This window comes from Passer domesticus, chromosome 6 (genome assembly GCF_036417665.1).
Source record: "Passer domesticus isolate bPasDom1 chromosome 6, bPasDom1.hap1, whole genome shotgun sequence".
NCBI classification, from domain to species: domain Eukaryota; kingdom Metazoa; phylum Chordata; class Aves; order Passeriformes; family Passeridae; genus Passer; species Passer domesticus.
In genome coordinates, this window is record NC_087479.1 from 44,369,587 (window position 1) to 44,397,473 (window position 27,887).

At 39.9% G+C, this 27,887-nt stretch overlaps 1 protein-coding gene across 1 annotated transcript in view; it reads right to left on the reverse strand.

Moving 5' to 3' along the window:
- The window catches only part of LRP5 (LDL receptor related protein 5), a 134,178-nt gene that overhangs the window by 79,792 nt on the left and 26,499 nt on the right, over positions 1-27,887 (reverse strand). The window contains exons 2-5 of the mRNA XM_064425073.1: positions 23,112-23,508; positions 8,652-8,849; positions 4,913-5,109; positions 3,145-3,276 (exon numbers count right to left, since the gene is read on the reverse strand). Of these exons, the coding sequence (XP_064281143.1) occupies positions 3,145-3,276; positions 4,913-5,109; positions 8,652-8,849; positions 23,112-23,508 (924 nt within the window). The remainder of the gene's footprint in view (positions 1-3,144; positions 3,277-4,912; positions 5,110-8,651; positions 8,850-23,111; positions 23,509-27,887) is intronic.

Genomic DNA, 27,887 nt, shown 5'->3' on the forward strand with positions numbered 1-27,887 from the left:
GCACAGTGAAGAGCATGAGGAAGGTCAATCTGCTCAAAAGAGGTGACAGGTATCACCTGAAGTATCTGCTCTGCTGGGTGAAAATGGAGCAAATAATTTACTGTTGAAGACAAGACAGTGGCCATTAATACATTTGTCTTTCTCACTACACACCCAACAACAGAACTCATTAAATCCTAGGAAGGGAACCCCAGGAGAGAAGGAGAAAGAACAAGTTCTTGAAAGGAGAGATTGCACACAAACAGAAGACTCATGAATCAAAATAATTCTGTTCATAAAGAAAATAAATGTGATCCTTAAGCATGAAAGCAAGAAAAAATTCAGGATAGTCCTAAATCAGCAAAATTACTAAAAGAAGGTCCCCAAGCTTGTGAAACTTCCCCCCTTTTGCTCTGATTTTAACTGGCCTATTTGCTGGAAGAATTACACAACCCTTCTAAATGACTGCAACCAAATTTTGGTTCCTTTCTCAAATATTCATGCAATTGCTCAAGTCAGCTTAGGAAAGGCTTTCAAACAAATTAACAAAATAAAAAAAAAAAAAAACCCCAAAAAAACCCCAATAAACAAATCCAGAAAACTACCTAGTCTAAGAACTGAAGCTCCATTTGGAGACATGAAATTTCACTAGTCAGTTATTCTTGAAAGTCACAAGGTATTACCAATTCCTGCTGAGTAGGTCACTCTCCACAGGCACAACCAGAACCTGATATCAGAACACATCAGACAGGCTTTACCAACTGTGACTTCATTACCTTTTATGCCAGCAAGATTAGGTTCAGACACCCATCTAAAATCATGTATTTGACACATCCAACAAGACAACAGTGGTCCAACACAGCTCCTAAGTAATTTCAAAGACCAGAGCTTGAATGTTTGCTAGGAGTACATGGTCAGGAGCAGCTGATTTACTTTCCAAAGTTATAACTCCCTTCCTTGTTGATATGGGAACTTCAAGGTAGTGCAGAACATTTTCAAGCCAACAGAGGAAAACAGACCTTGCACCACAAGTCTGCAAAACAATAAATTTACCAATTCACCTGCACAAAACACATACACATTCCCAGAGGAGAACATACACTTGATGTCAGTTGCTATCTATCTATCTATCTATCTATCTATCAGATATTTACTGTAAAGGTAATTTTTTAAAAATTTATTGAGAGCAACTCTTAAAACCAGAGAGAAAGCAAGAATGAACACCAAAAGCTAAAACTTTGGAAAATGAACTATTATTTTAATACAGGCAAAATACTTAAGGTTCCAGCATATCAATGATTAGTTTAGTCAAAGTATAAAAATCTAGCATTTCAGACTTTCATTACATACAGGTGTAACTCAGCAAGGGAAATACTGGCACAGCCTGCCCATGTATTCATATTTTTTGTTAATTACCTAGGCCTTTAACCATTTGTAAAGAGCTACAGAGTGCTCTCACCTGATCATTATTAATGTATGTACACTTCAATATTCAAGAGTTAAATCACCTAAGCACCTCAGGGCTTTTCTGTTCAAGAATTCATTTTGACAGACATATATATTAACATTCTATAGTTATATTTGCACCAGTAAACTCCCCACATGGACAGGGATTTTGAGAACAGAATGCTTTTCCCTTCTGCAGATAAACCCCCAGCAGCTTTTGTGAGATTCACTGAACAGCCTGAAATCAAAGAAGCTCATGTGTCCAAGTGACTCTGCTTTTGCTCCTCTGCCCAAGCCAACAGGGAACAAAATGAAGAGGTGGTCAACACCCCTGGGTCTGCAGCTCCTGCTACAACATCACCACAAAGGGCTCGTGTGGAGAACAAAAAGTCAGTTCCTTGCAACCAAGGAGTTAATTTGCAAGATGGGAAAGAGAAGCACATGGATATTGGCATAAGGAAGAAAGGGCAACAAAAGATGTGGAGCTTGGGAAAGAAATAATCCATAAAACTGAACAAAAAACTACATTCTTATGCAAAACGAGATTTCCTGTTCTCATCCCACTTTTTCGCCCTTCTTTGACAGAAAACCCTTGGCAGACTGTCTGGCCTGACAATGGAAAGGTGAAAGCACAGTATAAGCAGTCAGTCCTGCTTGTGCTATCTGCCAAAAGCAGGCTGACCTTCATTCCCACTGCCAGAAACATGAGGTCAATATGAACGTCTAAAAAGGTTGTCCTGAGCATTCTGTGATGGGTTTTTTAAAAGCTGTGAAAGGAAAACTTTCCAAAGTTGGAAGGAGTAAAGGGAAAAGTCTCTCAGCAGCTGCACAACTACCTTATAAGCCTTTCAATTAGGGTAGGATGAGCTAATAAAACCAGCCCTTAAACCCTGGAGATTCAGTGTTTAAATCGTGCTTCTGGTTCACAAATGAAAGGCATCTCTTATGCATGCTCCAGTACACAGAGGAATCAAGCCACATCAGAAAATGATTATATTATTAAACTAGACTCAGAAGCACACTGGAGACAGGCAGCAGAGTCAGCAGAACACTCTCCAAAATCTTCCCTCCTGGTCTTCTATCACCATATCAGTGTTAGTTGACTGTATTTGTAAGATGCATCTTTAAAAAAGACTTCTCAATCAATGAAAAAAAAAAGTTTTCAAAGTATCCCACAGGGCTCATTCAACCTGTGGATACAAAATATGCATCTTAGTTACCCTTTCTAATTAAAAGGTATACTCCAGCTATTATTCTCTAAACAGCTTTTTATTGGTGATACACAACCCTCTCCCACTTCTCAGGGACATCACCTAGAACAGTGTTTTCTGTTAACAACTCAGCCACCACTACTTTATCACAGACCTGTTCTGGAGAATGAATGGGAGGAAGCAGAAATTTCTCCACTGTTCAAATAGAAAGATGTCCTACTTTAACTTTACTTCTAATAAAATCCTTCAGCAATGGGTTCCACACACTGCTTCATTCCTACAGAGAACTGTCAACCCTAAACACAGACAAAATTCTGAATTCTACTACAAGGGATTACTTTAGTTCATAAAAACCACTCTCTTTGGTAGCTTGGTGGGAGGTCTGTATACAAAAAGACATTTCAGTTTATCAGGCAGTTCCTCTCAACTCAGTTCTTCAAGGATCAGCTCTGATCAGTGAACCCAAACCACACCAGCACTGTGACAGCAGAAAAATCCAAGCTCCTACCTGCTTTGCACGTCCTGCCATCGTCTTCCAGCTGCACACCAGTGGGACAGGCACAGCTGTAGAAGGGGTCCCTCGGAGACAGCAGGCACAGATGGGAGCAACCACCGTTGTTTTCCTCACATGGAGTGTGAACTTCAAGAAAGAAATCAGATTTATTCTAATTTTTCTAGAAGCCCATAAGCTCTGTTTTCTCCACGAGGAAGAAATTACACATCCCAAATGACTGGCATAAGCTTTAGTGCTAAAAACCAGAGGAAACACAATATAAAATGCTTTATTCCACCCTACCCTCCAGCATCTTATCTCTAGGGACACCTAAATTGAGATGTACGCAACTGATGGGATGACCAGTTCAAGGAAAGTAAAGAAAACAACAATTTGTACAATTCCTGCATTACAGTACTGTTGCATGTACAGGACACATGCGGATATATGGCAACTGAACACTCCTTTCTCCTTCAGATGGGGAAAAAAAGACACAAAACCTTATTCATGAGTAATTATTGGCAAAAATTGCCATTTATAAAAACTACCTACGACTTTTGCAAGATTTCTGCAAAACTGTTGTTTGAATCACTTTACTTGACAACTACTTTACTTTAATATAAAAGCACAAAATGTCTGGCTAATTTGACTTTTGTTACTTCCACTGACACTCACAGAGCAAAAAAAAAAAGGTGAGGAAGGAATCCAAGTCTGATCTTAATGAAGTCAATGGCATCTGAGCTATTTTCAGCATATGCTTCTTTCTCTGTGTGCTGTATTTTCTTTGTGACTGATTCAAATGCTATGACCCAAGGCTGGGACATTCCTGGAGCTAAAAGCAATGACAAGAATTGAGCACAGACAAACTCTTATCTGGAGCTGTGAGATAGACCAGGGTGCTGTGCATACCCAGAAACCTCAAGGAAAACTTGCACATGTTCCATCCCCAAGCTGATCTCCAAACTCCTTTTGATTACTTTCAGGCCTGTTTACTGACATCCTATTAACTTCATTGGAATAACAAATGTTATCTTTAGGGAAGGAGATTTTACAGCTGGTATAAAGAAAGAAGCCAGTCCAAATGGCAAGAGTATTTCCTCTGGACAAGATCTGATTCTTCCCAGAGCTACTCAATTATATACATTTTGCAACACTGATTTTAAGTCCCATTCTCACAATCCTAAAAAAACTCCAAAACCTCCTGCCACATGGAATCACGTGAACACACAAAATACATGCAGCGCTACTCAATTATCAAAACTCTACTTTGTTTGAAGTAGCACCAGAGAATATATAGAAAAATAGAGGCACGTGTCTGTCCACATGAAAGCTCAAAACTAAAACCCTTCCATACTAAGATGTGCACAAGCTGTTTGATACATTTTGAAGATAACCATGATCAAGTTTGGACTGCAAAAATAGTGCTTATGAGCACAACATGAACATTATATATTTTATGGCAATTTTACTTATTAAAAAAAATAATTATTTCTGACAGACGTCTTTAAAGTGATGGCATTAAAAAGATGCCAGGTAAGTTGGTACCATCCCTGTTCAAATATTCCAAACCAAAAGAAGTCACTGAAGTACTGCACTGGATTTTGCTACCAAGTGGGACAGTGAGTTCACACCCATTCAGGCTGGAATACTCAAAGCAAGGCCCAGGATTCAGGCAACCAACCCTTCGACAAGCGTGCAGAACTCTGAAACTCCACAGTGCCCTGACGTTTTCCCTGAGAGGGAGGCACCAGGCAAGCAGGGTTTGAGGGGAAGCAGGACGTACAGTAGGGCTGCCGGTCGGGGCTCAGGACCTGGATGTCCATGGGCGAGTAGAGGGCAGACAGGATCTCCCTCCTCTTCTCTCCCGTCCTTTTGTTGCAGGCGTGGATGGAGCGCGTCTGCCAGTCCGTCCAGTACAGCGTGTCCCCAGACAGCGTCAGGGCAAAGGGGTGAGTGAGGCTACCTTCAACAACCTTTTGCCTTTGTGGGAGAAAGAGTAAGGATTAAAAAATGGATTGCTTCCACTTGTTACCAAGCGCACATGAAAAAATTTGGCTCTGTAGAAACTCATGTAGGAACTGCTGTATTTCAACAAATTCACGGGACCAAGAGATTCACCTGGTGATAAAAGTGACCAGCAGACTGAAAAATGGAAAATAAGGTTTTACCCCTTCACAGCAACAAGGACACAAATATACTGGGTTTCAGAGCATCAAAGTATCTGATTCAGGCTCTACACTGACACACTAAGTTCCTTAACTTCAGGAGCTGTGCAAATACCCAAAACACAAGTGACTTCTCAAGGAAACTTAGGTCCAAAGAGTGCTCCTCTGATTACAGCAGTATATGACATCTCTGCCCAGAACTTCAGCTGCACTCAGTATTTTCTCCTAGCAGAAAAAGGCAGAAATGTCCTATGAGTCTCATTAAATGACTCCCCCCTTAACTTTGCAGCAGAAATAAGTATTTTTCAGATTAATTTTTAATGTAGAGCAAAGGTCAGTTATACTTTTCTAAAACTAAATGTTTATAACTAATACAAATCAGAAACATTTGAGATGTTTTTTCAATGACATACAGCCACACCTCCGAGAATTAGATGAACTGGAAGCCACAAAACGCATGACATTTCTAATAAGTTTTCACAGGATCCCAAAATTCATACCTGTTGCAATAAATGTATATAATTCGGTTCAGTAGTTTTGAAGATATTTATTTATGTCAGAGAAAAGACACTGGACAATTCCTCAGTCAAAACACTAGGTACTCAGTTTTCACAAAACCCATGCATTTTATGCATACACAAAGATATGCAGACACCTTTCAAACCAGTGCTGTGACACAGCAAAGCATTATTCAAAATTTTCATCATATGACTTGGAGAAAGCTGAAGTCTCAGTGTCATCCTGAAGGAAAATGAGGAACTTAATTTTCTTATACCTCTTTAAATATGCATTCAATTTGTTTTCCACTGAAGATGTTTAAGGGAAAAAAGCCCAGCTAACAATTGTCAGGGAAAGGACTCTGTTTCATTTTAAGCAGCATAGGTAATTATCTGCATTTTCCAGAGTAGAAGGGAATAAAAAAACACTCCCAAAATTCTTTGTATATATTCAGACATGGAAAAGTTTAAAACAGACTGACACATGCACAAAAGTACCAGCATATACATGAGAAAACAAAATTATTAAAAATCTTTCTCTTCTAGAGATAAAATTGAAACTCTGTTCTAAAAATTCTGTCTAATTACCACTACTTCTTACCACAAAACACAACAGAATAAACACATAATTTCACTTTCTCTTTCCACTCTCAACATTGCTCTTTCCTCTTAACTAATAACAGCAGTGGCTGTATCCTAATATTGCAACAGCTGCTTTCCACTACGTATTGCCCCTATTTCCATCATTCTTAGATATCAAGTCTCCCTTTCTCCTGTAATTACATCCCTTGAAACAGTTCCAGAAAATGTGGGTGCAAATTGCAGCTTGCTAAGAGGCAGATTGCTGCAGTAACATTAATCCACCACACAGAATGCAAATTTCCTTTTTATTTAGAGTTTGAGGTAATCCTGAATGGATTCTGGGATGGGAACATCAGAGATTTCTTTATTTTCATGGATGAGTGAAACTTGCTCCATGTTTAAGGAACAGAAACAACTTCAAAAGTTACCATCTAGTCTGAGCCCTTACTGAAGTATTCCTTAACACCAGAATCGAGGAGTCCCAAATTCACAGACATCTGTTTCAACATTGTTGAGTGGAATGGAAAAGGGAATAAATAAAAATTTCTTTTAAAAGGAGTTATGATTAAGATCAATCTTTATGGCATTTTATTAACATCCATAACACTTCCAGAATTACTATGTTGGACAATACCTAAAAGTTCACATGTAGTCAGACATCAGGAACTTCCAAAATGCACCCTGTGCAGGGGTATTCTGACCTCAAGTGTGCATTTACATGCTCTAGCAGCTCAGTAAAATATGCAAGAGTGAGTCAATCTTTTCTTAATGCAAAATACATTTTTTTTCCTCAAACACTATTTGATTTATGGTCCAACAGAAATCTGTTTGGGAGGTGAGGCATTGATTTATCACAAAGTAATTTGGATAGTTTGCTGGAATTAGTGTATTCAAAGTCTTGCTCCCTTTCAGGTGGCTTTTCTCTACCTTAAAATGAGCAGAATAAATTTTACTTGCCAATTACTACTTCAACATTCACACACACATGCAAGTAAAGTCTGTACAATTTGTATGTGCATGAAAACCCCAGAAACAGCCTGGAAACCTTGAACTCTGCCACTCATCCCCAAATCAGACAAACAAATTCATGCTGAATCATATGAAAATCTTTCTTTCTGTCTATGAACCTGCAGCCAGACTTGGAGCTACCACTGCCTGCCACAAAGGCCTTTTCCCTCATCTCTACTCTGGACTGTCAGTCAATACTTGTCACTTACTACAATGCCACCATTATCCAGCTCTTACACAGTGCTCTCAAAGGAACTTGAGAGTGTTTTATAAAGGATGTCAATATTGCTATTGCTCTTTTATGACTGTGAAAATTAGGCATAGAATACAACTCAGTAAAAAAAAAAGAAAAAAGAAAAACACCATGGAAAATTTTTTTTGAGGGGAGGGAAGGCATATTATTCTATTACACAGAAATGCGTAGAATACAACTCCTCCAACTTTTCACCAAGGCAAAACAATTTTATTGACACAGGCATTTAAAATGTTATGAAATCATGAAAATGAAAATGTCATTTAAAACTACCTGAAGACCAAAGCCAGACAACAATGCAGAGATTACTTTGGCAGGACATTTTACTGCATGTGACACTCACCCTTCAGGACCAACACAACCTGCCCATTGAGCACTGCACAGAACTGAAGATGCCACCTCAAACGCCTAAGTCTGCCCTGCCTGAAGTGTCACTTCTACAGGTCTACAGAAGCCAAAACATAACAGCACACTTGGACAGCAGCCACCAAAAAACTTCCACACTCTGCTTTCCAGCAAGCTTTAGGAAAATCTGCTTCCTGTTTGTTGTTTGAAACAACCCAAAATTAGTTACTTAATAGGCATAACATAAAGGACATCTCTGGATGGGGCCATGGCCAAGAGTGTCTCAATGTGTATTTCTTGCTGGTAAAAAAAACCCCACATTAACAATACTGTAAAATCGCAGTCACAAGTTAAATGTTATATTGTCTAGGGCCAAGAATAAGCATCTCCAACTATTTTCAAGACAAGTAAGAGCCTAAAAAAGAAGAATCCTGCTGTACAAGAAGGCTGTGAACAGTTTATAGTGAAATACTGATACAAATAGTCTTACACTTAAAACCAGTTTTATATTATGTGAGGTTATTTTTTGCAAGCCTATTAAGAACTGCATTTAAAAAAAACCAATAAAGTATTTGCATTATTCTAGACTACTGGGAAAAAAAGTTTCATTTCAAAATGAACACAGAAAGTGAGAAATAACTTACACCTTATTATAGACCAAAGGACACTTACCTAAAGGAACCATCCAGATTTGCCCTGTGAATGAAACTCAGTTTTGCATCAGCCCAGTAAAGTTTCTGCTCATCGAGATCTATCGTGAGTCCATTTGGCCAGTAAATGTCAGAATCAACAATTATCTTCCGCATGCTGCTGTCCATTCCTGCCCGTTCTATCCGGGGGGTTTCACCCCAGTCAGTCCAGTACATGTATCTGAAAGAGACACACACACATGAGGCCACGAGACACGCTGGGAGAGCAGCTCTTTGCAAAGCCTCTAATGGCACACACGTACAGCAGGGTACAGACACCAGCGTTTACTCCCAAAACTTTTACACACTTATTAAAGCAAATCAAACCACAGGGGACAAAGCAAGTCCTTCATTTAATTAAACTATCTCACAAGTTTTGCCTCTGTATATTTACCATTGTCTTCCAATGCTGAGCAGTAACTGATTGTTATAAGCATTTACAACTGAGTATCATCCCTGTGTGGTCAGTTACAAGTTAATATCCTATATCACATTCTGAAGGAACTAATTACCTATCCCAGCAGGTAATGACCACAGCTTAACCTCCTTTTGCAAATCCATAGAGGAAAAAAAGAATAAAATAAAGTGAACTGAAATTTGTTTCTGTCAAAAAATAAATCACAAATCTGTGAAGACTTAGAAAGACATTAATTTTTTTTTTCCCCATTCCCATTCATGTCCCAATTTCCCTGTCACTCCACCTATGGGCAATGTAAGTAGCCTGAATAGACTCACAATAGATTAACAGCACGTACCAATTGGAAAGGATCAGATCAAAGTGTGGCAAATCACACAACATCTGCATGAAAAGCTGAGATTGTCCAGCTACAAGAGAAATGGTCTGGTGAGAAGAGGACAGCCAGCTCACAGCTGGTAAACATTACCCAGCACCACACATCCAGCCTGCAATTCCACATGCCAACACAGCACAGGCAGCTCCCAGCCCAGCTGCCCCAGGGCGCTCAGAGAAACACACTGCTCTCCCAGTGCCAGGACAGCCTTTTGGGCCATGGGTCTGTGTGATGTCCTGAGGAAGCTCTCAAACATAACCAGGGATCTGTGCACAGACCCACCACCTTCCCCAGGTTCCCTGCACAGTGTTAGATCAACAGGAGCAGCAGACGGGCACCAGCTGGGCAAGAACACTGAGCTGCATCTGAGCTGAGTCCTCCTAACACTGGAGCTCCAGAGAAGCATGGTAAGGAGACATCGATTCAGTCCTGCACAATGCTTAGCCAGATGTTTCACAGCCTGGCTTATCTCAGAGCCTTAGCTCCCCTGAGAAGGCAGCACTCGCTGGGCAATCACAGCAGGAGCCACGAAGGAAGTCAATGAATATGAATTGTGAAAACACACTTATACAAAAAAAAACCTTTAGGATTTATTTTATGAGAGAGAATCCTGTCCACACTTCAGGGATGATGTAGGGACTACATTTGTAATTGCTGTCATGTTCCTCTGCTGTCATGTTCCTCCCCTTCACAGGGCAAGATCCCCCTGCAAACTGCCGAGGCTCTGGAGCTGCTTTAGCTGTAGTTGGGCCATCACTTCAGCCAAGGAGGAACAGGCAGCTCTACAGTTACCACCACCAAATGTCCCTCACAGCACACTTAACCTTAAAACACCCTGATCCCCATGTGCATCCTCCACCCAGTTAAGGCAGCTCTCCAGTTCCAGGGCAGCCACAGCACCTACACAGCAGCACATATAATCACAAGCAGTTTACCCCACTAAAGAGGGGAATACAGATAACCATGCAGATGGAGACAGACAGAAATTGCTCACTTGTATCACAATACACATAAACCCGAGTGTGAGGTCAAACCAGGTTTCTAGTTGAAATAAAAGACTTCCATGCAGGTGAGTCTGCAGGTTTCTGAGATAGCTCACATTAGAGTGGCTGAGGCACAATCACGTCCCCAGATGCCTTCCCAAAGCTTCCTCAGCTCCAGCATCCAGGATAGACTGACAGCTCCTGAAAAAGCAGCAGCAGTAGCTGAGAGCTGCCCCAGTTCAGAGGACAACCTATGAATGTAAATTGCCACTCATTTTGGTTTCCCTCAACAAGTCAGGCTGTAATTTGTGGCAACTCAGACTGTGTGGGGAAGCAGCTATTGACAAACAACTAAAGACAGAGAAAAGCAGACATAAGAAACCTGTCTGCACACCCAGCTGCTGAATCACACTATGAAACTGATATGGCCAAATACCCATTTTTGGTCAGGTCAAATCTGTTGTCTGATCCAGCTCATCTGCACTAGCTTACACCACCAGCATCCAACTCTACAGGAATAAAGACAGACAAAAGATAGACTGTTGAATGAAGAAAAATGTGGCTATTATAAGTGACTTTGGGCCATATCATGTGGTTATTGAAATGTGTAAGTGCAGACTAAAAAGGAGCTTAGACCAAAATGAAAAATCCCATGGAAGTTACCTAAAAGAAAAAAAACAAAGGAGACAAAACTAGCTAAGTCCTGTTAAACCCTTAAAGCAGGTTAAAAGAATGAAAATAGATTGCCTAAACTATCATGGAACAAAATTCCTCTCCTCAGGCCTTCCATTAAAATTTTAGCCTGCACTCTCAAAGCATCCAGATGAAGGAAAAAAATAAATCTGTAAACCAAAGGGCCCTCATGGCTTTTCTATGATATTAAAGGAGCTCCAGCTGAAGAGCCTCTTCCCACAAAACAGTGTTGTTTAATTTCACAGGTGATGTGTGTTTACCCTTGGCCTCACAGACACCACTGTACAAAAGTAATACTTTCAAATTCACACACAAACTTGGCACAGGAAAATTGCATCTCTACATTTCAGCTCATTACCAGGCACCAAGCTCAGTGTTACTCAAAGGTTTAACACTATGTGGTATTAGCAAAACAACTGCACCACAAAGGAAAGGTCAGCAGGATGAAGATGCACTTAGACAACGTGGAGAACAATCAGAATGCAGGCAGCCTTCCTTCAAAGCACCTCTCTCTCAGGTGGACTTTTCTAAAGCAACACACCCTGCCACCACCTCGTCCTGACAGCAGGCTGTCTCTGCAATCCCTCACGTACCATAAAGCTGATCTGCTCAGTGAACTTTTCAGAGTACACTGAGTCTCTGCACTAATCAAACACCTAAAGAGGTAAAGGTTTTCTTCCCTCTGCATGCTCCTCAGAATCCCATGGTCCATCACAGGAGCACACACCAAGCCATGGAATGGCAAATACAATTTTTGCATCCTTTTCAAAGAGGTTTCCATCCTTTCATCAGGCAGCAGGTGCTGAATTGCCAAGAATTCTAGGAAAATTGCTCTGCTTTAGGGAGCTCTCAGCACGTCAAGACCCTGAATTGGGAGTTTTGAAATCAATGTAACAAGCTACTCCTACAGCAGGACTGATCTTCTCTGGTCTAAGTGAGCCCATTTAAAACCATACCACTGCCAAATGAAGCACTTCTTCCCTGGTGCCACCCCTGGTGTTGACATTAGTATTCTACAAGGAAAAAACCAAGAAAACTCAAAACCTTTCAGTTTCCTTAGCAAATAATCAGTCTTCCCAATGTTTCTGCAGCAGTGGTGCTTAAAGAGAAGAAGCAAAGAACAGCAGCAACCAGACAGCTGAAGCCTTCTGTGAAACTTGCCCAGAGAAAGGCATTTCTCATCAACTCCCCCATGGCAAGGCACCTTTGAGTCTACAATTAGCTAGGGCAGTCCTTTCCATCCCTCCTCTTCCACTTTTCTCTAGCCTAACACCTTGGCTCTTTTGACTTTTTTTTTTTTTGCAGCACAAGGCACAACAGAGCACTGGACATGAGACTCCAACAGGCCATAAAATGTCATGTTTTAACTGCATGCCTGTGAGGGATCTTCAAGAATGCACAAAGTGTCAAGTTTTCCCCTTTTTTGCCCTTCTCTGTTTTGAGTGACAAAGCTAGTTCAAGCTAAGGTAAAAATACAGTGTTCTGGCTGGAACACAGAGTCACCTGAAGACAGAAGTTTCATTATACAAGTTATAAATCCTACAAGCTTAGATAAAACAGCACTGCAAACTTAACTGGAACAGTAATAAGAGAAGTTTTTGGGGCAGGGGGAAAGCCTCCTGGGTATGATTTGTGATGAAGAAAAAGACAAAGGCTAACTATCCTTGAAATAACCCATGGATCTCATTAAAAATATTAGTCTCCTGTCAAAAGTCAAAAGTCCTGAAATCTGCTTGCACTAGCTGGTTCAGAGAAAGAGCACTACAGGAAAAACAGAGGAGAAATTAAAGATTTTAGTAATGTCCTGAAGTCATGATTAGGCCTTCAAATGCCTCCAGTCTCCAGGATCAATTCTTACACAAAAGCAGACACTTTTGGTTGGGTTTTATGGGCAGGAGAAGAATATGGCAAAAAGCTCCAAGTGGCTTCTCAGAGAAAGAAATCAATCTGCATGCTTTAACAGTTTATATGCAGGAACTGATTTTGATTCATCCTCATTTAAATTAACCTTCATTCAGGAGCCTGGAGTGATAACTGACATATTATTTTGGTAGAGGGGGAAAAAAGGCTTTCCTGAATTTATTTTTTAAAGAACACTCAAGAGTCCATATCTCTTATTGACCTCAATATAAAACAAGCACTTTCAAACAGTCAAGACATCACCAATGTTTCTGGGACAAATGATGGTTCAGGACTGGGTTTTTTGTTTTTCAAATAGAACCTATTTTCCAGGTGTCCAGCATATTAACAATCCCCATCGTTTTCATTTCACCATTTAAAAGAGAAACACAGTACTTAGCCCTGATAACATTTTAGAAAAATAAAAGTAGACTAAGCAAAGAATCTCAGTCTGGCACTACCTGTGCTATTATGCCTGCCAGTGTTTGAAGCCAGCTGAAAAGATGCACACTGAATAACAATGAAGATCCTAAGGCAAGCATTTGGGTAGTTTTTTTTGTTTGGTTGATTTCTTGATGGTGGTGGTGGTGTTTTTAAATGTAAATTCCAGAGTTTTAAATACCCCTGGGCCAGGGCACACAATAACAATTGTAAGAAACTAAAAATATCAAAACCAGTATCTTTGTACACATTAGATCGATCACATTTTAGGACTGGCATCTGAGAAGTTTTATAACCTCCCTGCATGGCAACAGGTCAACAAAAGTCTAACAGCACTGAGGCTGTCAAAGAAAATGAAAACATGAATTCCCAAAGAGCTAATGAGAGAGAAAAAAAAGCCCTTGTGAGCAAAATTCACCGCTAAGCAGCTATTGCAAATCAATACCCTTTACGAAAAAAAAAGTACCGAAACAGCACTACAGAAGCTTTACACAAAAAGCAGACATTGGACGAACTTGTGGGTTACTTTATTTAGTTCTTCAGAGATGCTTAAGTGTCTCCCCCCATCACTGGAATTAAACCGTAACTCCAGACTTCCAAGGCAGAAAGGAAGGAGAGGCAGGGCGAAAAAGAGACTAACATCAAATAATAATCTCACAGCACTTGCACCAATTCTGTTCCTAAACTGATCTGCTACACCACTTTGCTACACCAAAGAAATGAGCTGGAACAAAGCAGAGCAAGAGCCAAAGCTCCATCAAAGCCATAGTGTAAATGTACACTTTCTTCTGAACACACAGCCACCAAAAGTCCATCCAGTCCAGGAGCCAGAAGCACCAGACCCAAGAGAGTGCATAAAACTCAGTTACTGCTCTGTATGTAAGCACATATATGTAATGTGTTATATACATTACAAATATGTAACATATATTACAAATATGTAGATCTATATGTAAGCTGCAAGCTTCACAACCAAGCTTTCTAGTCAGAACTTAATTAAATGCAATTCAACTGCAGCCAAGAAGTCCCTGGGTTTTGGGATTCAATTACCACATTGAATCAGGGCTTAAATGGTGTTTCCCTCCTATCAGAAGAATGGGACTGAAAACCACCTTGCAAAAACAAACAGATTTTGAAGTTGGCAAACTGCACCCCAGTGGGGGTTTTTGTTGGCTTTGTTTTTGGGTGAGTTTTTTTGTTTGGTTGACTGGTTTGTTTTCTTTCCCCTGCTTAACTCATTTTAAAATTCCAGGTGCAGGAGCAAAACCAGGATGAAGACCATATTTCCCCTCAGTCTTAAAGCTGCAGGTCATTTCTTATTTCTCAGTGCTTCATGTCTCTTGTCACCATTTTCACAAAGATTAGAAATCAGGGCTGTGCCCTCCAAGAGCAGCCAATCAGCCATCTGAGCTGGAAGGTATCACAGACATAATAAAAAGCAGCCAACGTTGCCCAAACACTTTTTCCATCTCCCAAAATGCAGTACAGTTGCCAAACCTTACATAACCTGCTTACACAAAAGAGGCCAGTTGTACAGATGATATAAATCAGTACAAACTTCTCCAATTTCAACAATGCTCTTGAACTTACACAAGCCCGTGGCACAAAACAGGAGTTTACAGGAAATTGCTATGAAGTTTAGATTCCTGCACATTTAAAACTTACTTCCCCCATCCCACCTTTAAAGCTACAAAAACTCCACTATGAAATTAAATATCCCCAACTGTTTACAGAAGAAAAGAATGTCTACCTCGCATAGCATTAAGCTGCAAATTACTTTTTATTTTTAATTACTTTTTTTTTCTTTGTTTCAAGTACTGAATTTTGAGACCTGGATGTCCTCAACAAAATCATTCCATCAAACCCAAAGATATGCCACAGCAGGTAATCATTACAACTAATCACATTGTATTGAAACACGTGTACAAAGCAAACAAAACCCTTGAGAACCAGTCTTCTCCACTACAGTTTTCCTACATTGTATTTTATTCTGATTTATTCTTTGAAAACACACACTGGTAAGGTGTCCTTGATGATCTGTGGCCCTCTGACCAGCTCACAGCAGCATGTCCATGTGTCTCCCTGCTGAGGAGCCAGAACTGGGCACAGCACTCCAAGGGTCGTGTCACCAGCTCTGAGTAGAGAGGGAGGCTCTTGATCTGATGGCAGCACTGCTCCTGAGGAAGCCCAGCAGTGCTCCTGGCTTTCCTGACAGCAAGGGCTGTCCCATGGTCAGTCCACTGACCCCAGGTGCCCTTCTTTCACAAAACGTGATTCATTTTAGGAATGGGGAAAATAGTCCAAAACTCACTACATTCAACCCATTTTAAGACACACTGCAGCCACTCAAAATTCAGGGTATCCTCACATGAAAAAGTGCAGAATGAACTGCTGAACTCTCCATCAGCTTGTGAGCTAGACCCAGTCATTACTTCACTACATCTACCTGAAGTTAAACCTAGATTTCTTCCTCTCTCCATAAGGAAACACTGAATTAAAACATATTGGGACAGTAAAAAAAAAAAAATGTATCTACACACTGGACTGACTTAATGGAAGATGGGGTGCAGCAAATGTATTGAGCAGCAGTAATCCAACTGTGTAAATCAGGTGCTGGTGCTCTCCAATCCACAGATCTCACAACTGCTCAAATGTTTAGCTCAAACCAAGGCATTTTATGTTTTACTGTGCTGATGCACTTTAACTCAGTGTTTAGGGAAAGGTACACTCCAACTAAAGACAGGAATTTGTCAAGGCATGGAACTTAAGCATGCTCATTTGCACCCTTGTAATTTCAAACACAGTAACAAACAAAACCCTGAGAACACCCTCAGTAGGTTACGTGGAAAAATTCTTCCTTCAGCTTATACTAATGCTTAATTTTACATTAAAAAAAATTAGAAATGTATTTGAGTTAAACCAAAGCAACTCATTCATGACAAACAGAACAGTGCCAGTCCAGCCAGACCAACATGTTGTAGATGCCATGATCTCCACACTATGGAGCTATAAAATGCACCCAATTACCTCATCTAATCAAAGAGCTTCCATCACCTCTTTGGTGCCAGTGCATTCCTGACTTCACCCAAGAAACCACTGCAACACACACTGGCACTGTGACAACTAAAACCATCCTACTGTTCCTTCTGTTCCCTCAAGAAATGGTGCAGAAATTTAGAAGAGAAGAATATAATTCCCAAACTTAATCAGACTAAACTTGTACAGGGCAAAGAAGTATCAGTCTCCAGCACTCAGGATACGAGGAGTCATAGAAATTGCAGCAATAGAGAAGTGCAAACAGAGGAGGTTGTTCAATGGGGTTTTTAAGGAAATCTACACATTTCCACTTCTTTCCCATGCAATTTTGGGGGCTATGGGAAGAAGTAAATTGCTTTTTTCCATCATCTCTGAACAGGCAGGTCTGCTCTCAAATGAAGCAAAAGGTATTTGAACAATATATGCCCTTTAATAATATCTACGAGCAGGAAAAGGGAGAAATAAGCAGAGGAGACTAATGAACTATTTAAAGAAAGGCTGTCACCATCAAGGACAATCATCTGAAATTTAGAGTAAATAACTCCCACAAAAACCTCAAGTTTCTTATGCATGAGACTATTTGCAGCTATTTGGAGACACATATCAAAAGCTTTCCAAGTCCCAGAAATTACTGCCATACCAAGATACTGGATATGACTGTGAACCAATTTCACAGTTGAGTACTTTTCTTTCATTTTAAGATAATAATTCTGCTACTCATATATTACAGAGTCTCAAATAACTAACCAAAAGCTTCAAAATAATTTTTTACTTGCAATTAATTACTAACTAGAAGCACACAGGATATAAAGTAATCTCTAGCTTTCAGGCAGCAATAAGTAGGTTTCACTCAAAACCCGGGCATCTTCTGCATTTTAACCAAGCAGCCACAAGTTAGGGTTTCTAAAAAGCACAGTCTTTACTCAGAGGATGTTTCTTGCTTTTCTTCTCCACCACTTGCAACAGTCACAAGTTTTTCTTCAGTATTCCCTCTCCTCTCAACTATTCCAAAGGAGATTAAGACTAGAAGATACACTGCTTAAAATATGTCATCATTCTCTCTTATTTGTATCAGAAGCCTCAGTCTACTGCAGCTCATACAGATCCAAATAATTCCACAGGCCAACGTGTTTAACCTTTAGTACCTGCCACGCTGCTGTGTGGGACCCAGGGCCTGGTGAATCATCAGCACACACCACTGCAGTTTGCAGGGCTGACATAAACACAGCTGTGAGTTAGAACAGCTCCAGGTCTTGTTCACAGCTTTGCTGTGACACTGAGGAAACACTGGATTAACAGCTAGGTATGTCTGAGGCTTTTGGTTTTAGACTCTGAACTGGAAGCTTTCTAATTGTGATAGCCGATCCCTTATATGTCCATTTTTTAGTATCCCATTTGGTGCATTTACCATCTAATCCTTTCTTTGGTGTCAAATATACTTTAGGTCAATGACAGGCACTGATTGCAGACTTTGGCTAATTTGCCATAAACAACCTGAGGCAATGGCTAAGCCAGGCTATGGCATACAATCCGTTAATGCTGTTCAGACATGATTAGGCTTGTTTTAATCTCTGAACTAATAGCCATTTTGTAGAATGCCAAAACAGATGATTTATTTTTAGTACTCAGTAATTTTTTTCTGATTGCTGCATTCCAATTTGTATCTTATTTCCTTCCCCCAAAGCTTTGCTATTTCAAAAGGAGCAGATTGCTCCATAAATGAAGTCAGCTTCTGGGGTGGTCCACTGGCACCAGCACTGCCTCGGCCCAACAGCCCCACACCATGCCACAGAAGACTTTTTAAGAATTAAAATGAGGGAGGAAATGTAAATAGCAGGTTTTTTTCAGTCAAACCAGTTCAAAGGTCCTTACTCTCCTCCTTCACAAACTCCATTCCTACAGATCCCACCAGAGTCAGCAGGCCAGCTCAGGTATGGCAAATTCAACAGCCCCAGTGACTACACCAAGCAATGACTGTGGTTATACCCACACCAAAAAAAACCCACAAGACAGCACACCTTTTCTTGAGGCAAGCAATTTCTATCTTTCCTTAAAATAATGATTTCACAAACATATCACAGATGTCTCATTTAGCTCTTTGTGCTTTCAGCAAACAGAGGGGGCAGAAATTTCTCAAGCATTACTGTCTGCTGAGCAAGGCAAGCTATAGAAAATACAGCCCGGACTTGGACAGTAAGCTCACTCCAGAAGGCAATACAGCAGCCACCACACAAGTAGGAACAAATTCAAGATTTATATTAACCAAAGTAAGTATCTCTAACACATTGAAGACTTTCATAATGCGAACTAACTACTTCATTAACCACTTAGTGAATATCAGGTATGAGGATTATGGATATGCTACAGATCCTCAGAATCAGAGCCCTGTGTAACATGGAGAAGGTAGCAAGCATTGAGATTTTTTATGTCATAGATTAAATGACCCTTATCAACACACATTCTAGGGTGTTCAGATCTAAGACCTTCACTACAGGACTGAGAATTAAATAATTTGTTTTGGCTACTCATTCATGCATTCTTTTGAAGATTTCTTTTCAGGAAACTGAAGTTTGCTTGCCACGACATGTGATAAAAATTTGTTTTTCAAATACATTCCTCCTTCTTCAGACAATGTTCATGACACTTAAGTTTTTTGCACAGCATTGCAGGGAATTTGAGCTACCTCTTTTAGCTGGGCTTGAGTAAAATCTTTACATACAATAAGTTCAGATTTGTTAGAAGTTGCTATCCTGAAAACATATAAATACTTAGGCAATGGTGCCAAACTCAAAGTTAATAACCCCAACACTACTGAATCCCCCATCAGCAGTCCACCTATCAAAAATGTACATAAATGCTAATATTCTACAAACATTACCAAGAATTTAGCCTAATGTCCTCCATTATATAAACTTAGCTTAACAAACCCTACAGCAGGACTGGGATTAATTAAATGTTCAAAACAAAGCACCAGCAAATTTAGGGAAAAATGTTTTGTACTGTCCTCTGTCTTCTTAGTTTATCCTTCATGTCAGGGAAGAATAATTGGATTATCACATATTCTGCTTCCTTTAATTCCAAGAATATACAGTGGGTCTAGCAAGAAAGTTTTAATATGTATGGGAAAGAATGACACTACATATTAAGCCAATTCTTGTTAATTATGATACTCTTTCAGAGTATCAGAAGACCCTTCACAATGAATGATTTTCACTTGCTCTGGGAAAAAGAGAGACCCACATGTAAGCTTCAAGTGTCCCACAGCTTGCCTTAAAAAATGAAATTTTAGGAATGCACTGAATGATCGTTAGGGAAGAGGAATCTCTCACAACTGTGAGATAATCACTGCCTTTAAAGAAGGAAGATAAGCTGAGTGCGCAGAAGATGCAGCTCTCTTTAAAAATGTCACTATACCACAACCATCTGACTTACTAGTTAGGAAGCCCACCAGAACATTTGAAAAATCAATGAATGTCAATTGGAAATCATACAAAAACAGGCTTCAAAAGGAAATTCCAGAAGTCAACTTAGCCCCTCTCCCATGTCCTAAGGCTTGGTCATTACACTTCTGGTGTTCCTGAGAGATGATGACTGTATATTCAGTATGTTCTTCTCTATTCTCTCAAACTAGTCTAGGTCTTGAAGAATCACACCCAAAATGGAATTAAATCTACTTATTAAGCAAACACCACTCTGGGCATAACACCCCACTGCAAACACCCCAACACACAGTCCTTAATCCAGCTCTGCAGAACAGCCTTACTAAGGCTAAAAGACAAGAGAAGGTGTCACCATTCTGCACAACAACATGTTATCATCTCAATAGAGATTAGATTTGTACATGTTTGGGTACTAATAGCATGTACTAAGCATTTGCAAAATGCTTGTTTGTCCCATTTTGCCTCTGGAAACCAAAGTTGACTAATGAAGTTTTCTTCCTCATTTTCTAAGCTTCCCACCCCCACTTCTCTAGTAGAAACTACTGAAAGGACAAAATCACATCTATGGAATGAAAATTCTTCCAAACTGAAAGCAAATGCCTAGCCACTGACAGATTGCCTCAACCAGCTTTAAGAATCCTAGTCTGAACTGCATCACATTTCATGATCCAGAAAAAAACCCCACAAACTTACTCAGGTGCTCTGATCTAATACTGTTCTGACAGTTGAAGGAACAGCATTAGCCATCTGATTTCAAAAACTTATTAACAAAAAGGCAAATAAAAAGGTATTATTAAATGGTTCTTTTCTCCTACTGTCACCCATTCTTCTTCCCCTGAGAATACCTGGAACAAGGAACACATGGTTCTGTGTGAGCTCAACCCCAGAGCCCGCTGTGCCAAAATCACCATTTCACAGATGTACCTAGGAAATATTTCAGAACTGCCAGGTGAAATGAAGTGGTTGTAAAAGCAAACCTGAATGTTTTATTCCACAAATATATGTGATGTCTGATTTTTAAAAGTTTCTTTTAAGTTTAATGTATTAGTTTTTCAGGCAAACCTGTCTTTGATTCAACACTTAAAGAATCAGTCAAAAGGCAAGGAACTGCATCACTTAGGAAAAGTAAACCTGGAATTGGCATTTCATGCAAAGTGCCATACCACTCTCTGTAATCCACCTCACCATGAAATACTCAATTTAACACCATATTCTCTCTTTAAATATAGACTAATGAACTCTAATTAATCAACATTAATTAATTAATTCTGCATAGATTACTTGCTGTCAGGATTCCTGTTAATTTATTTAAACCCCCTCTATAGAACAATTTGCTGCGGGGAGAATTCCTTTCACCTAAAGGCATCTGTAAGGAAGGCAGGGTTAGGAGGATTAGAACCCCTCTTGAAAAGTTCTTTGGCCCAACAAAGTCACTCCTCTTCCACTGGTAATGGCTGTCCCTTTCCAGCCATTATCTGAAGGATACAGGCAGCTCCAGCATTTGACATGTCAACAAAACTAAGGATTTTGTTTCTTTGGGTACACACCATTTCATTTGGCCTTTGTATGCCCTTTATGTATTAATCATCAATGTACCTTTAACACCTCACATTCATCTGGAAAATCTCATGCAGGAAACACTGCAAAAACAACCACAGCTCCAGTCTGTGGCATGGAAGGTGCTGACATGGTGATATCAAATTGGCCTCTGTTGCCTAGTTTCCATCTTCACTGCTCGCACACTTGAAGCAGGTAGTTTCTCAAGATATTGTCCAGCTCCCAGAGCAGGATAAACCACCAAATACTTTATTTTTATGGTTTATACTAAGCCCTTGCTCGGCATCATTTTGCAAAGAGAACAGACTCAGACTCCTAAAAGGTGGTTGCAGTCACATGGGGGGTGGTCTCTTTCTCCAAGCAGCAGCGGACAGAACCAGAGAACACAGGCTTTGTCAAGGGAAAGCTAGGTTTGATATTAGGAAAAAGTTTTTCACTTTTTCTTAATATCCAGCATATACTTCCCTTGAAACAAAGAATGATCAAGTACTGGAATGCCTGACTGGGGAGGTGGTGGAGTCACCATCCCTGGATGTGTTTAAAAGAAGACTGGATGTGGCACTCGATGCCATGGTTTAGTTGAGGGGTTAGGGCATGGGGTGATGATCTTAAAGGCTTCTTCCAGCCTGGTCATTCTGTGAATTTTGTGAAAATATCAGTTAACACCAGATTTTCCTACAGATGAGAAACGTAGGTATACCCTAGAGGAAGATAAAGTGATCTCTGAGAAAGTATAGTGAAAATGGCAGCAGATCAGTGGCAAACCAGTCCACTTGTGTGGATCCCTGCACACAAGAGAAATGCACTTGAGTTCTTTTTCCTGGTTTTCATGAGGGTCCATCTAGCACAGAACATGTTCAGTCATCACTGCAATAAATGCCAGGCCCACAGGACACAACACCAGCATTGCTTGTGCACAGGGAGAGCAAACAGCACATGTGAAACTCTGGTGAGGATTGAAGAGGGAGGGAGAAACCGTGCACATCCACAAGTATTTTTAAGAGCACTAGAACTGACACACGCAGCCTGCACTCTTACTACTTCTTAACATGGTCGCTTTACAGCATTGAGAATCCACAGTTTCACCTGGATGCTTTCCCTTGCTGGCACAAACATTATTATTCAACATCATCACTTAAAAATATCCTGGTTTTGTTTACCAGAGCATAGCAAGTGAGAATTCCTGTTTCAACACATGCAGACTTGCACATGTTGTAAATAGGCATCACATATAAAATTAAAGTTAACTTGCTAAACAAGACAACTGAGAAAATAATAATAATAATAATAAATTGCTTGGAAAATTAATTACTTTTCCAAAGTGCAACAGGATAAGCCAGATAATTATACTGGTTGAATATTTGGCTTGGCACCTAAGAACCAGCTGTATTTTTCTTTTTGGCTCAAGGTCTGGGTTGCCATTTCTTGCCACAAAATATTTAAGCTCAAACATATGTTCAGTTACAGATCTTGAGAAAAACACCTAGAGAAAATGTTAAGTGAAACAAAAGATTATGTGTTGTTCCTTTTCTTTTCAAAACTAAAAACTCAACATAAATCACCACAGTATCCATTTAAGCATTTAAGCCAAATTAATATTTACCCATGAGCCGGATCCAAAGCTATTGCCCTGGGCTGATCAAGGTCTTGCCAGAAGAGAACTTTTCTAGATGTTCCATTGAGATTAGCTACTTCTATCCTATTGGTTTCTGAATCCGTCCAGTAAAGTTTTTTCCCAATCCAATCACACGCCAGGCCGTCCGGGGAAACCAGACCAGAAATGATGACATTCTGCACCACATTCCCAGTTTGGTTAATGTAAGTTTGCTTGATGGCTTCTTCACTCACATCTGTCCAGAAAACGATGCCTTGTGAGTACTGGAAGTCGACCGCAGCAGCATCCTCTAAACCACTGACCACCACGGTGGACTCCAGCTTCGTGCCTCCAGCATCCACCAGCCGCACGTCCCGCCGGTTGGCAAACAGCAGAAAGGGAGATGCTGCAGAAGGAAAAAATGAAAACATGTTAGCATTGCAGGCACCTACAGATGTTCAAGAGCTAACTATGGATGCGGCTCAGGAGGATTTCTTCTCCCAGACCAGCAGGGCAGGGAGTACAGAAGTGTCACTGTATCTAATAACCTCTTCCTTCCCTATGTCAGACAGGGGTGTAAAAGACAGATGGAAGAGCAGGTCCAGTTCTTTATCTAGGGGATGTGAGAAGCATCTTCCACATAGTTAGGAGTTCCCATCAAGACCTTTCAACAATACCTTCAACAACACCTTCTGGCTGTTGCTCTAACAGACAAATGAGAACAAATTAAGTGTTCATGGTTTAAAAGCTTTGTTCAACCAGCTGAATTAGTAACAATACACAGAAAGCAAGCTCTGAGGCCTTTTAGCAGCAGGCTGAAAGCCAACAGCATGAGACACAACACCCTGAAATGCTCCTACCAAGCACCCTCCCAAACAGCAAACATCATGAAAGAGTTTCCGAACTCCCATCTTCTCTCCTGCACCACAGCAAGAGAAATTCAAGACAGAGTTTGAAGGCAGACAATGGCATGAGTCGGGGGTGTTTGTGAAGACAGCTGTTAGCTGAAAGAGGCAGCGAGAGCAAAAGGACAAAGGTTTCCCAGCTTCCCCAACTTTTCTAACTCAAGCAGTAGCTGCTGGAGCTCTACAGCAGTCACCTGCTGACTCCCAGCTTCACGTGCAACCATTGCATCCAACATGCTGCCTCCAATGCACAGTCAGCACAGGCCCAATCACTTGCTACTCAAGGAACAACACAGAATAGAGCAGCATATATTATATCTCCTACGGTTCAAGCCTGTCACATAAATAGCTTCAGTTTTAAATTCGTGTTACTGTATGTAAAATATAAGAGTTACGTCTTGATATTGTCTGTCAGATTCAATTTCTCCTGCACATTTTAAAAAAAGAAGGCAGTTTATACAGTGTCTGAATTGCAGGTCTGCAATGCTGGCAGCCCTGTCAGATGCTATTGCCTTTCTCATGAATTCTGGCTCTGGCTACAAGCGTGTGTGCCTCTGCACACCCTCAACAACAGCTAACGTGTTTATGTGCAGACCAAGGACCTCAGTCAGAGCAGACAACTCAACTTCAGATGAACTCAAAGGCACGCATAAAAATTCAGTTTTTATTATTATTCTCCATGGTATTTTTTTTTCCCCTAAGCCAGGAAAGAGATTGTTTTATTTTGCTTTTTGAAGGAAGAGTTTGCTGATGCAATTTACATCACCTTGTGGTTTAAGTGAGGGTCCTGGACAGCAAAGAGGACCAATTGTTATCATTAACGTTTCACTGAAGATGTAGTATCTTTTTTTCTCTACAATATTTAACTTAAGAAAGTTTATACAGCTTGAGGAGAATTACTTCTTAAGAAATGATGTCTCAGTATCCCTCCTATTTAATTTTTCTGGCTTGCCAAGTCCTTCCCTCAGTCATCTTTAAAAATACTAGGAATAGTATCAGGAAAATCCGACAGGTTAATTATTGCAAACAGACAAGAAAAGTCTACAATACCAAGTGCTCATTTTCTTCTCTGCAGCTCACTGGTTCCCCATAGCCACATCTGTTTTAAGTGGCATTGTATAAAACCATTTGAACACTCAGGAAGTTTCATGTTAGAGGGCTCTAAGTCACAAATTCTTTGGGGCAGAGACCTTCTCAAGTTATGCACACAGCCCCATATCCAGTCAAAGATGAAAGCTGTAAAAAGTCTATGTACAATTTTAAAAAAAATATTGTCCCAAAAACATGTTTAGAGGAATCTGAATACATGGATTTTCATCTGGACATTTCCATGCTGAAGGCATTATTAATGCTACTACAAAGGAAAAATGAACCTGAAATATCAAGTCCAATCAACAGCAGAGGAACTCAACAGCTTCTTAACTAAAGATCAGACATGAAAAATGTCTAATCCAATCAGTATCAACATTATCCCAGCTCCCCATCCCTTTCAACAGATTTCTTCCCCGCTGATGTACACAGTAGGGCAGCAGCAGGCAGATAAGGCATTAACTGCTGCGCTCTCTGTCACTTCTGTCCTTCAGAGATGTCCTGATTGAAGTGCAGTCACATTGTGCTGGCCATGGGCACCCAGCAGGGAAATCACACTGCCCTGCTTGCAACTGTGTCAGAACTTCACTGCACTATACACTCCTGTAAACTGATTGATTATTGAAAATTACCAGGCTTGATCCCCTTTAAGAACAAATAAGCAGTACGTTTTCTTTGGGAAGGACAAAAAGAGAAGGCAGAACTCTGCTTCTGAAAACTCTATTCACTTCTCTGCTGCTCCCCACCAGCCTATTTTATTAAATTTATTATTATTTAAAATTTTATTATATTTAATATTATTTAAATTACTTTTATTTTTTAAATGGTTACAGAACCCTTTTAGAGCAATACTGGTTAGGAAAATAAGCAAACAAACAAGAAAAAGACAAAAACGCCAACAAAAACAAGTGATCTGCTTCTCTAGAGCAATTCTTGCCTGACATGCTGCTGAAGAAAGCCCATGTCACTCATATAAATTAAAAAAAAATAAAGCAAAAGTCAGAAAAGTACTTAAATGGTCTGCTTTCACTGTCGTGTATTTATCACTTCAGGTCAGAATATGATGGCTCATGAGCAGGCAAAGTTAGTTCAAGTAACTCTGCAGCTTCTAGTAACTGTGCAGCTTGGAAACACAATTTCCAAGATGTCCCAAGAAAAGTACACAGAACTTTTCAAATTTTCGTCTTTCCCAGTTAATAAGCAGTAAATCTGAAAGAGGCAGCTAATACAACAAATGTGTTTCTAGAAAGACAGACAATAGCATTTCATTTCATAAAATTACTAAACTCAACAGTTTAACAATTCAAAAGATATATTCATACTCTACAAAATGACAACCAACAGGGTTTTTAAGGCATGAGAATGAGAAACAAAGCTCAAAAAGCATCAAAACAAATGGCATTGACAAAACACTTGATTTGCTGTACCATCAATAAACCATGCTAGAGATTCCAGGTAATCCCACCAATACATGGTACAAGTTTATTTTGAATCCCACATGAAAGTAGAATCAAAACTTCACTTCAAGATTATGAAGACCAATCTCCTTCTAAATCATGCTGTCTTCTCAGTCCTGAACTAGACTTGATGGTCCACAGAACATTCTTATCCTTGATGCATTTAATTCTTTACTGCACAACCCTTGAGAAGGGAAAGCCAACTGGAAAGCAAGTTAACAGGAGTTTCTGAAGAGAGGGATGTGGGAGACCCAAAAAAGCAGCAATAACTGACTACCATTAACCTTCAAATGAGCTTATTTGTTTCACAGGAGGAAATATCCTTTTCTTGAGAAGGTATTCCACGTTTAGAAGGTTAAGACACACAAAGGAACACTGAATGTTATGCTCTATTTTGATCAGCAATACTCTTGATAACTCCAAATTGCTTGAAAAGGGAAACACCATTTCTATTTTGAAAAAATAAAAGAATAAACAGTGAAAGCATGAATGCTGAATGTGAAGGATAAACTGTTTATATCCACTCTACTAACAGCCAATTGAAATGACATTTTAATGTAGTCACCAAAAAAAAGTATTCTTTTTCAGTAAATTAGAACAGTTCATATTTTTCCATAATAGGCAATATTTAAAACTTCTGTACATAGCTGCAGTTCGGTCTTTGGACAAAATAAAAGGAAAAAACCTGAAATCCCACAAATTTTCAAATAAACTCTAAACAGATAACAGCCTGAACTACACAAAGTTACAGAATTTCTTCTTGCAGTAATTCTACAATATTATTTGGATCGTGCAGTACTTGATCAAAACCACTTCATTCTAGAAAGACATATTATTTCTGTGCAAAAACCCACCAATTTTCCTGTGGTTTTCTGCTAAGTGGAAAACACCCTTGACTTGACAATGCAGTGAACTATCTACACAGAAGCCTATTGTACAGCTGTGTGAAAACAGAGCTTCTCATCAGTCCATTAACTGCAGAAAAGGAAACACTCCTGATCAGGCAGGGTAGGAATCAAGCAAGGGTTCAATTTCCAGCTTTGCCTTTGATCCTTTAAAGGCTCATTCCTTGTCTGTGGACATTTACTAAATTTTAATTGTTTCACCTGCATCAGGAAAGTTGTTTTGTGCAGACATAACAAGACTGGAGGATTTGTAGACTTTTGTATAATTTATTTGGTTGACCACCATAAACAGTATCAGTTTCTGAATTCAGTCACCAACTTCCATTGCTTTAATTGTGCCCATTTAGAGCACTTGAATTTTTCTAAGTGCTTCAGGGTACCCGTTAGCCTCAGTAAACTGACATGGAACAAACAACTAAAAAGTGCACT